Source organism: Styela clava, chromosome 11 (assembly GCF_964204865.1).
Source record: "Styela clava chromosome 11, kaStyClav1.hap1.2, whole genome shotgun sequence".
NCBI classification, from domain to species: Eukaryota; Metazoa; Chordata; class Ascidiacea; order Stolidobranchia; family Styelidae; genus Styela; species Styela clava.
In genome coordinates, this window is record NC_135260.1 from 3,189,393 (window position 1) to 3,203,619 (window position 14,227).

Genomic DNA, 14,227 nt, shown 5'->3' on the forward strand with positions numbered 1-14,227 from the left:
ATATGTCACATCGTCGAAATAATTTTTGCTATTATTTAATGCGAAGAAAGTCTTACAGTAGTGCCAAAATGGCCATCAATAGAATTTCTTGAAAAATTGTGGAAAGGTGGCCGTTTATTTTGCTGAATTTACATATACGGTGATAACTCTTAGTCGAACATAATTCGTTCTGGATTGGATAATGTAATTCACTGCATTTGCATATTCAATTCGAAATTTGGCAAGAAAGAATTATACATGTTTTGTAATACCTAGGTGAGGGCGCATTTATAATTCTACAGCAAACAGCAATATAGACAATTTGGAAAGCTGGTAGTTTTGTTTGTCAGTGAGGTGAAATACTTTTTCTTGAACCCAAAGACAGCAGCCGAGGTAAAAATTATTCCCAACAAGGTATCAGATCTGTATTCGATGATGAATTTGAGTTAGGGTTTGGTATAGGTAAGGGGTGGCCAACACGTCTATCGCGATCGACCGGTCGATCGCCACCTCTTGAGCGGTCGATCACGTATGATTTTGAGTGAGTTTGATAACATTCCCCAAAATATGGTCGTGATCCAGTTGAGTGTTTTGAAAAAGGATGAATACAGTATTGTACATCAAATTAACAAACTAAATGTAAATGGAACAATGAAAAATACAAATTTTGTGTCGATTTTATTGGGAATACGCCCACAAAGCTGAGCTTATTGGCAGCGGTGGATTTTTGTATGCGTGTGTGCAGTTTTCTGTATATTCGGTACTCATTCGTTTTTGTGTATAACCTTATTACCAATCAGTCGATCGCGAGCTATTTTGAAGATTTTAGTCGATCGCAGTCGAAAACAGGTTGGCCACCCCTGGTAATGATTAACTTAGACTTCAAGACCCTTCTACTCGATTTAATTTTCTTTTTCTTACTTGCTATATTTTTAAGTTTATTTCCTCTTATTTTCATATTTCTTTTGTAATATTTACCTCAAAAATCACCCAAATAAAGGTTTTTTGTTTTCAAGTTTTTTTTTTTATCTTTCTCTTCCTACTTTTGTGAACGTTTCCCAGGATCATTGAAGCGAATCAACAACTAGATGTCGCTCTAGAGCGGGCAGACAGATTCTCACAGAACTTGGATGATTCAGAAAAACGAAGGTATGTAGGAGGATTTACATATTGGGGGAAAAGAAAACGGCTACGTGGACCACCCTGCGGCGGTTAGGAGCCCAGCAATCCTGGGAACCTCGAACCCACACAGGGTAATCGGCCGTGCGGTGACGAACATATTCCTAACTCTTAGAAAGATATACCGCACTGCCGAGTCTTGTCTTGCATATTTTTAAAAAGTAATGGTGCAAATTTATTATAACTTCTCCACCATAGAAAGAAACTGGAATGAGTTAGCTGTTGTTTTGAATTTTTTTTTTGAGGAAATTTGTCAGCAGAGAAAGGTCACGCACTGACGCACACAAAACCAAACGACCCTAATCTAGCATATTATTGAATGACTTTACGATTAAAACTTCTTGAGCAGTTTTTGCTCCCCTATCCCTGCAGTACCCATGGCTGTCACATCCTAGATACGCCATTGCTCGCGATCTTTGTCCGAAACCAATAAATATCTGCCCCTCCAGAAGTTGTGGTGCAATAGTTTATACGGAGTCTCGTTCAGAGTTAATGTATATAAACGTCTCATGCAAAATTCAAATTTCTTTTGGATTTGTTTTCGCAGGAGCGCACTGGAGACAAACATACAGATTGAGAGAGAATGGAGAATCGCTTTGGAACATAAGGATGAAAAAGCAATCAAACAGGTATACTGGACACGGTGGCCTAATTGTTAGAGCCATGGTTCTGACCAGGAATTTACAAGTGGGGAGGGGGGGGCCGCCGGCCAAAAATTTTGCCCACCTAGACTGGCGGGCCATGTGAATGTGACGTAAAAAGTTACAGTTTATAAACAATAAGCCTACTCACAGTGCTACAAAAGCAAAAATCGAAAACACTAGTCCTCATGCCAAAACTAAATTTAATCGCAATCTCAACAAATTCCTTGAGCTATTTTTTATCTAGAATTTTGTTTTAGTTAGGTTGTGGCAGCATCAGGCGGGCCAAATTGAGTTACCCAACGGGCCGGATTTGGCCCGCGGGCCGTACTTTGCCCACCCCTGCTGTAACAGCTAATAGCAGGTTTCCAAGAGTCCTGGGGAGTTAAAATGTGTTCCAAGCTACGAAAAATGTATGATACAGAAAACATTTTTTTTCTCTACATTTCAAAAGGGAGGGTTTCGACCCTTTAATAAGTAAACAGGGAAGCCCCTCGGTTCCCCTCTTTGAGCCCTGGGGCTCCCTATGTATGGAGCACTCTGAGAAACTATGGCATAGGTAATGCTGTAAGACAGGGGTGTGCAAAGTGCGGCCCGTGGGCCAAATGCAGCCCGCACGGGAAAATTGTGCGGCCCGCGGAGGCAACTGAATAGCAGTTTGAAAAATTTTAATATTAAAAGATAAAATAGCTAAATGAGTTTTGGTTCCAGCCTATCAGTTGATGTTGTCTAAATCGAACCTAGAATAAGATTTGACAGCAAATTATTTGGAAATGAAACTTGGCGCATTTTACTGAAAACTTCTCAATCAAGTTACTTCCCACATTTGAAAAAGTCATGGCTTTAAATATGGCACTTTTCGGTAATCTATTTTTGTTCTAAAATGGGCGTCGCATCGAATTGGTAGCACTTTCATTTAAGCAAATTTGGATAAAAGTAGTCGGGAAAAGAATCCAGCAGAAAATTTCTCACTGAATTCGTTTAAATTGGGTGCAACAATATATATCTTTAAATTACAGTTCTAAGAACTTAATGCGTTTTAACTCGTCATTTCTGTAAGGACCATGAGATCAATAACAAATAGAAACAATTTTGTGCCTGCAACTAATAGAAAGCATGTGTGAAATGTAGGTGCGGCCCACGGTTTAACCCGGTTATTGATATTTGGCCCGCATGCGAAAAAGGTTGCACACCCCTGCTGTAAGACACTGGACGCAGTGGGTCCAATTAAGGTACTCCCGAAGCATGCGAACCAAGATGGCGGACTTCGGAACATAGTATGTGTACCAGGTTAGGGTTAGGCCATAATTCCAGGTACAAATACTACAGGAGTCACTTGGCTAGTCCCCGAACTCGTAATAGAACTAAAATAAAGAAAATCAAATTATGGCCTAACCCTAACCTGGTACACATACTACTTTCCGATGTCCACCATCCTAGTTCACATACTTCGGGAGTACCCAAATAATGCCTTTTAAATGTAATTCTCTTTTAGATAACTCAACTTGAAACTGAACTATCGATGATGCAATTGTTGCGTCAAGAACTAGAGCAAGTTAAAAATGATCGAGATGAGCTGAGGTCGACGTGTGAAGAACAGGAGAGCACGATTCATGACCTTGCGGATAACCTTGGAAAGTGAGTAAAGTCAAAGTAATTTTCTCAAACTTAAAGCAAATTAGTGATCAACCAAATGACTGATGCTGACTACTGGCAAAATTTTGCATTACTTCGTAGGACTGTAGGTTGCCGACCCAAACTTTAATATCTTGATTCCTTCTAAGAAACTGGAGAAAATTTATTTAACATTTGAACTTCTGTTTGTGCATGATTGTACCCAAAAGTTTCAGCAATATGGGGGGCTCTCTATAACAGTGGTCCCTAAATGATGGGGCGCGCCCCCATTTTTTGAGGGGCGTGAAGCCAATTGAAAATATTTATTAGATTTAATCTCGCCCGCCCTATTTTGAACATTTTCACATACTTCCACTTTGCTATCTGTTATTGTTAGCTAGATAGGATAGGATTTACATATTTATCCCGGGGGAGAGGAAAGCCGATAAGACTGCTTATCCATATGGCGAACCACGGCCTCTCGTCCGGTTACCATTCAGAGTCGGGTATGGGATTAGTTATATTGTTTGTTTTCATAGGCATGGACTTGGTGGTGGAGGAAGCCGTAACCGACCAGCGGTTACGTGAACCACCCAACGACGGCGACGAGTCCAGCAATCCTCTCGCACATAACCATCCCTGCGTGGGATTCGAACCTGCGAACCCACGCAGAGTAATTAGAGGTACGGTGGCGAGCGTATTCCTAACGCTTAGCCCGTTGAGCCACACCGCCGCGCTGTGGTATTTTTTAGGTGGGGTGCGACTTGACAAATTCTGGGGTGTGGCCTAAAAAGTTTGGGAAACACTAATCTAGAATATGTTTTGAACGGCCTTGGTTGTTTTTTCGGCAGTCATCCTATACATTTTGCATTCAATTCTATACCATTGTACACGATGTTCAAAAAATTTTACTCGATTTTATAGAAAAAACAATTACAAATTTCTTTTCTAAGTGATTCAAGAATCTTGCTGCACACTAACACAAATGTATTTCTGTAACGTTTCGTCTGACCAAGGTCAAACTTCTTCAGACAAGCATAGTTCACCTTGGTCAGACGAAACGTTACAGAAATATATTTGTGTTAGTGTGCAGCAAGACTCTTAAATCACTTAGGTTAGTTATCTTTACTCTTGCTACAGCATCTTTGCATTATATGCATACGGATCCGCCGGCACAAAAGCATAGAAGAAGGATAAGTAGTTAGACTCGCAGAAACAAAATCATTATCACAAATTTCTTTGTTTTTGTTTATTGATAGCTGCTATTGTGCTTGTAGTTTTCTTTTATCATGCAATAAAATTTGTTTTAACTTACAATTGTTATTAATATAAAATCGGGTAGTGTTTTTGGACACCCTGTACTTCTTGACCATCTAGACTGGCGGGCCATGTAAGTGTGACATTAAAAGTTACATTCTCTGAACAATATCTACAGTGTTACAAAATCAAAAGTGGAAAACAATAAGCCTTGTGACAAAACTTAATTCAATCGCAATCTCAACGAACTCATTTAGCTATTTTTTAGCTAAACATCAAAGTTTGGTTGTAATTTGCTTGTGGCAGCATCAGGCGGGCCAGATTGAATTACCCAACGGGCCGGATTTGGCCCGCGGGTCGTAGTCTGCCCATGCCAGTTTTTGATCCATCTCATATTTTCAACGATATTTTTTTGACTTCACAGATCAAAGGAAAAATTTCAAGATTTGAAAGACGTTCATAAATCATTTGCCGAAAAAACATGGGAGAAAGATAGGGAAGTAAAGAATTGTGCTCAGTGTGATAAGCCTTTCAGTTTGGCAAGAAGAAAGGTAGGGAGGGCCTTGATTTGTTCATTTTTTTATGGAGGGGGGGGGGGGGGGTAGGGACCCGAGTCACCATATGTCAAGACTTAAAGTGGCTCAAGCCATTTGAATAAAATGACCTATACCCGGAGGTGGGTAGGAGTTTTGGACTAGGCAAAATTGTTGCCCACCTAGACTGGCGGGCCATGTGAATGTGACATCAAAAGTTACATTTAATGGTGCTCCCGAAGTATGTGTACCAAGATGGCGCACAACCTGAACATATCATTGTACCAGGTTAGGGTTCAGGTTGTGCGTCATCTTGGTACACATACTTCCGGAGCGCCCATTTAATGAACAATATTTCCAGTGTTACAAAAACAATAAGCCCTGTGCCAAAACTTGATTTAATTGCAATCTTAACAAATTCCTTGGGCTCTTTTTCACCCAAAACATCAAAATTTGGTTTTAGTTTGGTTGCGGCAGCATCAGGCGGGCCAGATTGAAATATCCAACGGGCCGTAGTTTGACCACGTCAGCTCATACCCAACCAAACAACTCAGTGCGACTTAACTGTGCGATGGACCCAACTTGGGGTTCAGTGTTTAGATTTTTTTTTTAATTTCAGGGGTATTCCCCTTACCTTACTTTAAATAAGTCTTTGGTTTATTAGGAAATAAGAAAGGAACTTATTTAGGGGGGTAGGGATCCCAACTTTTGCTGTGGACAATTTCTAACCAATTCTTCTGTTTTAAAAATAAAGCTTTTGGGGGGTATCCTTTGTTATTTAAGTGTGTGCGCCTGGATGTCATGATATGTTTAGAATAAACGTCGGAGGCAATTTTCATGGCAATCTTTATAGTTTTTGCACACATATGGGTAACCTGGTACACACACTACGGAAGTACCTTTCATTCACCTTATTTATGCATTTTTAAAAAACTTCAGGATAGCTTTGTCAGCTTTGAGAGCCTAATTTCGCAATAAAATTATTGACACAATGCACCAACCCTTTCTATTCACCTAATTAATTATTCACTTTCTTTACAGCACCATTGTCGGAACTGCGGACAGATATACTGCAATACCTGTAGTGACAACACCATGCCTCTTGCATCATCTGCTAAACCTGTGAGAGTCTGCGACTCATGTCACACTGTACTACTTCAAAGATATTCAGCTGCTACTCCATGATTTTTTGATTTGTTTTTTTGCAAAAATTTAATTTCTATATATATTTAAAACAGAGAAATGCTCTGGTGTATGGTAAATTACTATTTAATATGTCCATCACAATGATGGCAAAATTGCAGCTAAATATTAAAGGAAATGTACTATATGGCCGGCGCAAGAAATATAAAAACCATCAAAATTTGATGTGGAATATCAGGCCTTGTAGAAAATCTGAAAATTAAAAATACTTCCAATGATTTTGACTATTTTCAGTACTGATTCTTTTAAAAAAGAAGACAACGGAGATGACCACATCCAAATAATTAAGGCTCAGTTTCGAAATTAATGACAGATGTTCATGACTGAGTAATAATTCGGAGAAAAATCTGTAGGGTTTGTGACTCCTGTCACACGGTTCTACTGCAAAGATATTCAGCTGCTGCGCCATAAATTTAAAGTTAATTTTTCTATTGATATTAAATTTCTATATATATTTAAAAAATGCTCAAATTATCTAAATTTAGGATAAAAAAATATGACCCCAGAAAATTGGACCGAATGTCTCGAATCATAAACCAGACAAAATTGAGGGTAAAATATCGGGCTCCATAAAACTAAAGTAAATAAAGTACAAACCCTTCTCAAAACTTTTTTATCTCCTATCTCCATAATATAAGGCAATTTCGTTAATATTTTTTTTTAAACTCAGCTTCCTATTCATATGTATTCAAAAAACAAATTAATGCCACTAAAAATCATATTTGAATAGTTATAGTCTTGAAATTAAAAACGTAAATTTATGACTGACTGCTCATAGACAGTAGTAATTTGGAGAAAAAATGGCGAGAACTTTAGATTTATTTGAATCTGTCAACATGCACTCAGACTTCAAGTTTGGTTATTTGTTCGACATTCATTCATAACTGAGTCTCAACACTTGACTTGAGTGAGTATCTCGATTCATTTTGCTACATTACTCGGTCTGAGCATTTTGAACGAGCCATTTCATCAACTTCTCTCGGACTTCGTGCGAGTTTATATATTTTTTCGAGATTACTAAACACTCAATTTATAAAAAGTGATTTAATACATAGTCAAGCTAGGCGCTCAGATTGAGTCTTGGGTTATCACAAGACTCTTAGTTGTTCCATAAATACAATAAGTTCTCCATATTGATTACTTTTAATTTTTTGTTCATTTCTAAAATCCTTTAAATGTGTAAGTAACAAATTATTTGTTCTGTGCTTGATGTTCTTGTATTTACTGATTAATTTAAGTTTCATTTTGATCCCTGTGCAATTTTATCTTCATTTATTTTGTTGAATTATATCGTTGTAGAGTAATGCTGCTTAATCAAGCTTGACAGTCAGATATCGTGACAAAGCAGTAGAGCAGCCGTTACCAAGCCAGTAGGGCTGGGCATTTTCGAATACTTTAAGATTTCAGGATCTAATTTTCTTTTTCGAATCGAATCTCGAATACTTGGGAGATATATAATTGGGACCTCCAGAAGTATGCGCACCAAGATGGCGCACAACCTGAACATAATAAGCGCGTACCGGTTATGATTCAGGTTGTGCGACATCATGGTGCGCATAACTGGAGCACCAATAATTGTATGTGACTTTTTTCATTGTAATTGGTCCTGTCAACAAATGAATTACTGAAAACATGGAATACACCACTCAGACAGATTGCTGAGAGTTCACACGGAATACGAAACCCGTTTTATCAATAACTCACTACAGAAAATAGCCATATGCTCAAATTGCGTTGAAAAAATATGGCTTCAATAAAAAAAAAAATGAGGAATTCACCTCGAACATTGGCGGAAATGAAAAAAACAAGATGGCAGCGATTCGAAATTTTGCTCTGAACCGCTCTATATTAGATTCAAAATTCCCAGCCCTACAACCGCGGCCCACCAAGAGGGCTACAGAGCTGTTGTAGCGGGGTCACAAGGCTAGACACAGAACTTATTTTACTTTCCCCTTTACGAGAGAACTCCCCGTGCTTTCTAGTTTCATAGCTTGATAAGGGTATTTCGCAGGATATTTTCATTTTGTTGGGCGTGAATTGTTTGAACATAATGGGATTTGAAATCTACCAATCATAATAACGCTACAAACGAGAATATCGGTCGGAGACGGAAGATTTATCGTTCGAAAGTTAGGGGATCCCCCATCCATTCACTAATTAATAACTCGCTAATTATACGACACAATTCATCTAAAATCAATAAGCTTCTGGTCCGAGCTATGATGAACGCACATGTAAAATTTGGAGCAGATTCAACCTCGCTTTTGTGAGATATCGCGTGCATCTAACAAACATACAGACAAATACCTATCAACATACTTACCAATCTTAAGATAGAAAAGTAATAATACTGGAATGACTATGAGTGCTAAAAGCCTCCGGGGTTGGGAACCACTACAGTGGAGTAAAGGATTACTAAACTCTTAGAAACCAGTGATTCTTAAACCCTGATGATCACTTGATCTAATGGTTCCGTGATTGAATCATCCAGTTTCGCTTCTAGCGCTTTCCCTTCAGTTATTTTACGCACCGCGTTTAACAATAAAACGGGCGATTCACATTAAATGAATGTAGTCATCGCAAATGACTTTGCTAGTGGTCCCCTGACCATAAGATTATCTGAGGTCGTCTTAACATTATGATGGAGGGAACCTTCACCGGCCATCGGTTACGTCAACCACCCTCGACTGCTAAGTGTCCAGCAATCCTCTCGCACAGAATTATCGTCACGAACTGATTCGAACCTGCAAGCTCACGCAGGGTAATCAGAGGTGCGATGGCGAGCGTATTCCTAAGGCGCAGCACGATGTGCCACACCTGATGCTGGTGTCATACACGCATGAGCAGTGGAAATACAAATAGTATAGTAATAAATGCGGACACAAAATATAAGGATTCCCGTGTTGCGTCTTGACGAGCATGAAGCGGAGGTAAGCAGATCGTTATACCCTTACTGGGCGTATCTGGGGTATGGTAGCCATGACTCTTGCAATAAGCGGCTTTGAAAATCGTAAAATGTTTCAATAAAATAGTTTCAAATCAGAAATATTGAACTCGTATTTTCGCTTAAATAATACCATAGACTCATAGAGGTATTTCAATTCAACAATAATCGTTGAAAATTGTCAGCCAACAAGCAAGAGCCATTCAGGTAGATACGTTACTGCACAAAAGCCTTAAGTCCCTATGGGATCTCAATAAGACTGTCAACATTTCTACGCCGCAGTTACCTTCGCCGCAGATCAAAATAGGCACCGTTTGATGGTAATGTGCTGGAATGTTTATTCAATAACAATTAAGCGCTACTGCTTAACACGGAGAGCGTGGCTGTGGAGTCCGACTGTCGCATGTTAGGGAAATATTTTTATTTAGAGTTAGTAAACCAGGCGATAAAATAGTTGATAAAAACTGATTATGAAATCAGGAGAGCAAACAAAACCTTTAGTAAGTTTCATAGCTTACAGAATTTAGGTTAGAAGGTTTTGCCAGTAAAAGTGGTACATGTTCACTGGCCTAAAAGATGTTAAATTAATTCAGACGCACGCACAACCACGGAGATATAAGGAAGTAAGAAACATGCGAGAATGTTTCATTAGGTTACATGGTAAATTAATAAAAAAAGAGATGAGATGAATAAACTGAGAATTGTTTACCACCGTCATATTAATAATTTTATAACAATTGCCAAATTGAATATAGTTTTGCAAACAAGAGTGGACAGTGACGAAACATATTTATTGAAAAAGAAAGTTGCCTATGTATGAATAATACCAACTTGGGTGTTTTTGCTATAAACCTGTTTATTCACGCCATATGATTGAACAACAACCACGTGCGATTTAAATTATTATTAATAAAGACCGTCATTACATGTTATTTTTCTATTTTGTTCGAATATCAGGCATAATTGCCGTGTGAGTCAGCACCTACATTGTATTCAGAGTCCGAAACGACGCATATTTGTTCAATTAATAACAGAGACCAAATATTTTCGGGAAATTTATGTGAATGAATGATTATTTATTTATTATGCGCTAGTAATACTAGTAATAGCGTTAAAAAATATATTGTGACAGACAATGCGTGGATTTCAAATGTAGAGACAACAAAAGCGTAGGAATGTAGACCTGAAACATACGACGAAACATACAGATATGGCAGAGACCAATTGTGGATCAATTATAGAGCCTTCTTCGAAAACGCCATATATTCGAATGAATAAATTCTCCCAGTATTTGACTATATACACGCGGTACTATCTCGTTTCTCGCGAATAATAATTTTCTTATCATTTCATTATTTGATTCTGATTATTTTAGGCTACGAGTTAAGTCGGAATGCGGAAATATATCCTAACCAATACTATTCTTGGGAAAACAGACATAAAATTTAGTGGCAGGGCAATAACAATATATAACCTTATGTTAACAAATTGTAAGTTTGAGCCAGAGCATGCGTACAGTAACTTTACACATTTAATTCAGGCTCTCAAGTGCCTTTTCTTTAAGCAAAATAAGAACTTAAGGTCATAAAAATGCAAGAATGTTATGCGCACTACATCAAAATTGCGACATTTTATGTTTTCAATACGACATACATCCGACAATTAAGTTTCTATCCAAAATACCAGCGCATTTTCGATACTAATTCCACAACTAAAGGAATAATACAGACAAATTACGCGAGGCTGTTTTCTCCCGTTTCGAGAACAACAGTTTAACGATGGCCTATGACGTCATACGCAAGCGTGACTGAGGCTTTTAAAAACAAGTTAAGCCGTAAACAGCACGTACACAGGCTTTGGTGGCGCAGGGCTTGCTTATGCACGTGGAGTTAGATAAATTAATTTTCCAAAATTGATTGTTTCAGTGAAGGTAATGCTACTTTGTATTTGCACGTATTGTTATCTTTTCGGTATTATTGTGATGCATATATTATGTGCACCCATTAAACACTAATAAAACTGTATAAAAGCCAGAGTGAGTTGTACGTATCCATTAGCTTATGATCCATTGATGTTTGAAAATATGGACAAAAAAAAACGAGGTTTTATACATATAAATAAGTAATGAGGAGTTTCAAAAGGCAGGAATGTATCAAGAATAGTTGGGAACCATTGTACCAGTTTCGGTACTATCGTGATATTGCGCAACGGCTAAATTTTGCAGGTTATGATGAGTTCGGAGGTGTTAAAATAATTTTATTTTTTAGAAAAATCGATGCTAAGCATAAATAATTTAACCAATCTAACTTATCCTAAACGGATAAGAAGGTGAACAGACCAGAATAGTGGTGGGGCGATAACTGGTTCGTCCGACAAGTTCAAACAAGACTGTAATAAGGTCAAATTAAGTATGATTCTGACCACGCCACAAGTATTATTCATTGAAGCATGACTGGTCAGAGTAATCTCATGCTAAAATAATAATGTCGATGCTGTCATTTCTCCCTTTTCTGATTTTCAGTGTTTCTCAGCAGAATCAAACAGAGCGGTCAAGTTCATTTTTTCCAACCATTAAAAAAAAAACACAAATTACAAGAAAATGATAAATACATACATTTACTGGGGAAGTCGCGGGGAACTAAATCTGATTATCGCGCAGCGACACCCGAGGTTTTAATAGTTAATTTTGAATGAAAAATTTGGAATTTTAGAGTTTTGAAGCTACCGATATTGAAAACTCTAAAAATCAGTAAGTTACTAGTTTATTTATGGTAGAAATTAGGATCCAGATCTTGAGTTCAAGTCACAAGCAGATGGATGGCTTGTTCGGCAATAATTTTGATTAAATAGCACTCTCAGCGCACACTGCGGTTGACGTGAAGTGGAACAAAAGCGTCAGTCAGCCAGTAGTTTATGTTATCACAAACCGTACATATTGGACAAACATAATTAAGAATGGTAAAAAAATAAATTACAGTGTGAAAGGAGACGCGATAAACCAGTGATGATAAACCAGCGCTGGAGGCAGTTATATACGTGAAAGTGTAATAGAAATGGAATAAAAATCAGTAAAAGATAAACATTATTATAAAAGTTGAGATGCAGAACCAATGCGTTTAAGTTTTGATCATGTAAGCGTTTCCAAAACTGTGTAAAACATTAGTGTAGATGCTAATTTCAGACATTCCTTACCCAATCTAGATTTTTAACCGGATGAAAGGCCGTAATTATCGGTTTCCCTTCCTCAATTATATGAGAAACTTGTTATCAAGTCGTGTATATTGCTACCTCGCATGTATATTGTCGTTTTCAGATGTTACCTAAAAATACCATAAAGCGATTTTCGAAGCCCTAAGTCTCGATTTGTAAAATTGCTCCCGTATTTCTCGACAGTTTTACTTCAATTGCCTCATTATATATCACGTCACCAAAATTCCCTTAATAAAATTATGAATATGACGTAAATCTATCATGAGGCGCAAGCTCAAGTTTTGAAAATGACGTTCGTGTCAGACATCCAGATTTAGTTCTCTTTATTGCGGCTTGTTTTCGTTTTAACGTGTTAATCCACGAGGCAGGGGCGTAGCCAGGATATATTGCGCCCGGGGCAAACTATAAAATTGGCGCCCCGACCTCCACGTTTAATCATATTTTCTATTACGTTTTATTGTATATGTAAAAACAATACAAATTTTAATGAAACATTTCAAGGAGAAGCAAAGCTATACAAAATGTAGCACATGTCCATAACGTCCCACTAAGTTACTGTCAAAGATGATTTACATAGTCTACACCAGTAGTTCTCAAACTTCTTTAGTCGCAGAGCCAAACTTCAAAGTTGTGAAGAGCCGCACACAAAAAAACGCAAGTAAAAATAGCAACAAAACTTGAGCACGTATATAAAATACCAAATCATCGTAACAACATATTACGGCAAAATATTCGAATAACGAATCGAATAATAAAATATGTTTAATAATTGTTGCGCCTATTATCATCGCAAATGATTACAATTGTAAAATTTTGAAGCATTTGGGCAGTAATATGACATAATGAAAATCATTAAGTGAAGTGCTGAATTTGCAAATTCCGTAATTCCGGTCTTCAGTGTTATCGGAGTTTCTTTCTGCACATACAGAAATATCTGTTTGAATAATGTTTTCCTCCGAGACCGCAATGTTTTCAACATTAGCGCCGACATCATGCTCTAAAACAGATGGTTGATAGCCGCCATCTTCTGATTCTAAAGAACTGATGTTTGCAGCTTCATCTTCTTTCTTGCCTTTCTTTAAAAAAGCAGCAAGTAATACACTCGATTTTTTGAATGCTATTTCGGCTTCCCTTTTTCTTTTGCGGTTTTGAGCTCCACTTCTTTTTCCTCCTGACATAGCTTCAAAAAATTCAAATATAAAATATATCTTATTAGATCTATATGACTGAGTGCACTAAACTGAATTGCTGAAACAAAATTTAAATTCTGCAGGTCCGTGGTAATGAAACTACGGGTAAGCTCTGAATTAGGCCACTGAGTATCGTACCGGTACGTGGTAGCCTAATGTTGAGGTGAAACCGATGCATCAAATTGAGTTGTTGCGACGCCGTTGCAAGTTATTGTTATAAATATAACGCCCAGGTTCCCTCTAATGTGAACAACTGCGCCATTGCGCACTGCCACCAGACCATTCGCGCAGTAAAATATCATTCTCGCGCACTGGCAACCCTCCGACTCATATTTTCTAACTTCTAGCTGTCCGTTCTTTATTTTACGTGTAGTTTGCTTGCCACACTGTTCATTGTGATGTCACATACGTGTCAGTTACGAAAGTCTTCATTGTGATGTCACGCATGTGTCTGTTACGTCCAAGTACTTTGATTAC

At 37.9% G+C, this 14,227-nt stretch overlaps 1 protein-coding gene across 3 annotated transcripts in view; it reads left to right on the forward strand.

The window, feature by feature from the left end:
- Window positions 1-7,710, forward strand: part of LOC120348134 (RUN and FYVE domain-containing protein 2-like) — a 30,955-nt gene extending 23,245 nt beyond the window's left edge. For all 3 annotated transcript variants that reach the window (XM_078117664.1, XM_078117665.1, XM_078117663.1), the window contains 5 exons: window positions 1,042-1,128; window positions 1,706-1,787; window positions 3,295-3,437; window positions 5,095-5,221; window positions 6,245-7,710. In XM_078117664.1, the coding sequence (XP_077973790.1) occupies window positions 1,042-1,128; window positions 1,706-1,787; window positions 3,295-3,437; window positions 5,095-5,221; window positions 6,245-6,388 (583 nt within the window). In that variant the 3' untranslated portion in view covers window positions 6,389-7,710. The remainder of the gene's footprint in view (window positions 1-1,041; window positions 1,129-1,705; window positions 1,788-3,294; window positions 3,438-5,094; window positions 5,222-6,244) is intronic.
- The last annotated feature ends 6,517 nt before the right edge of the window (window positions 7,711-14,227 follow it).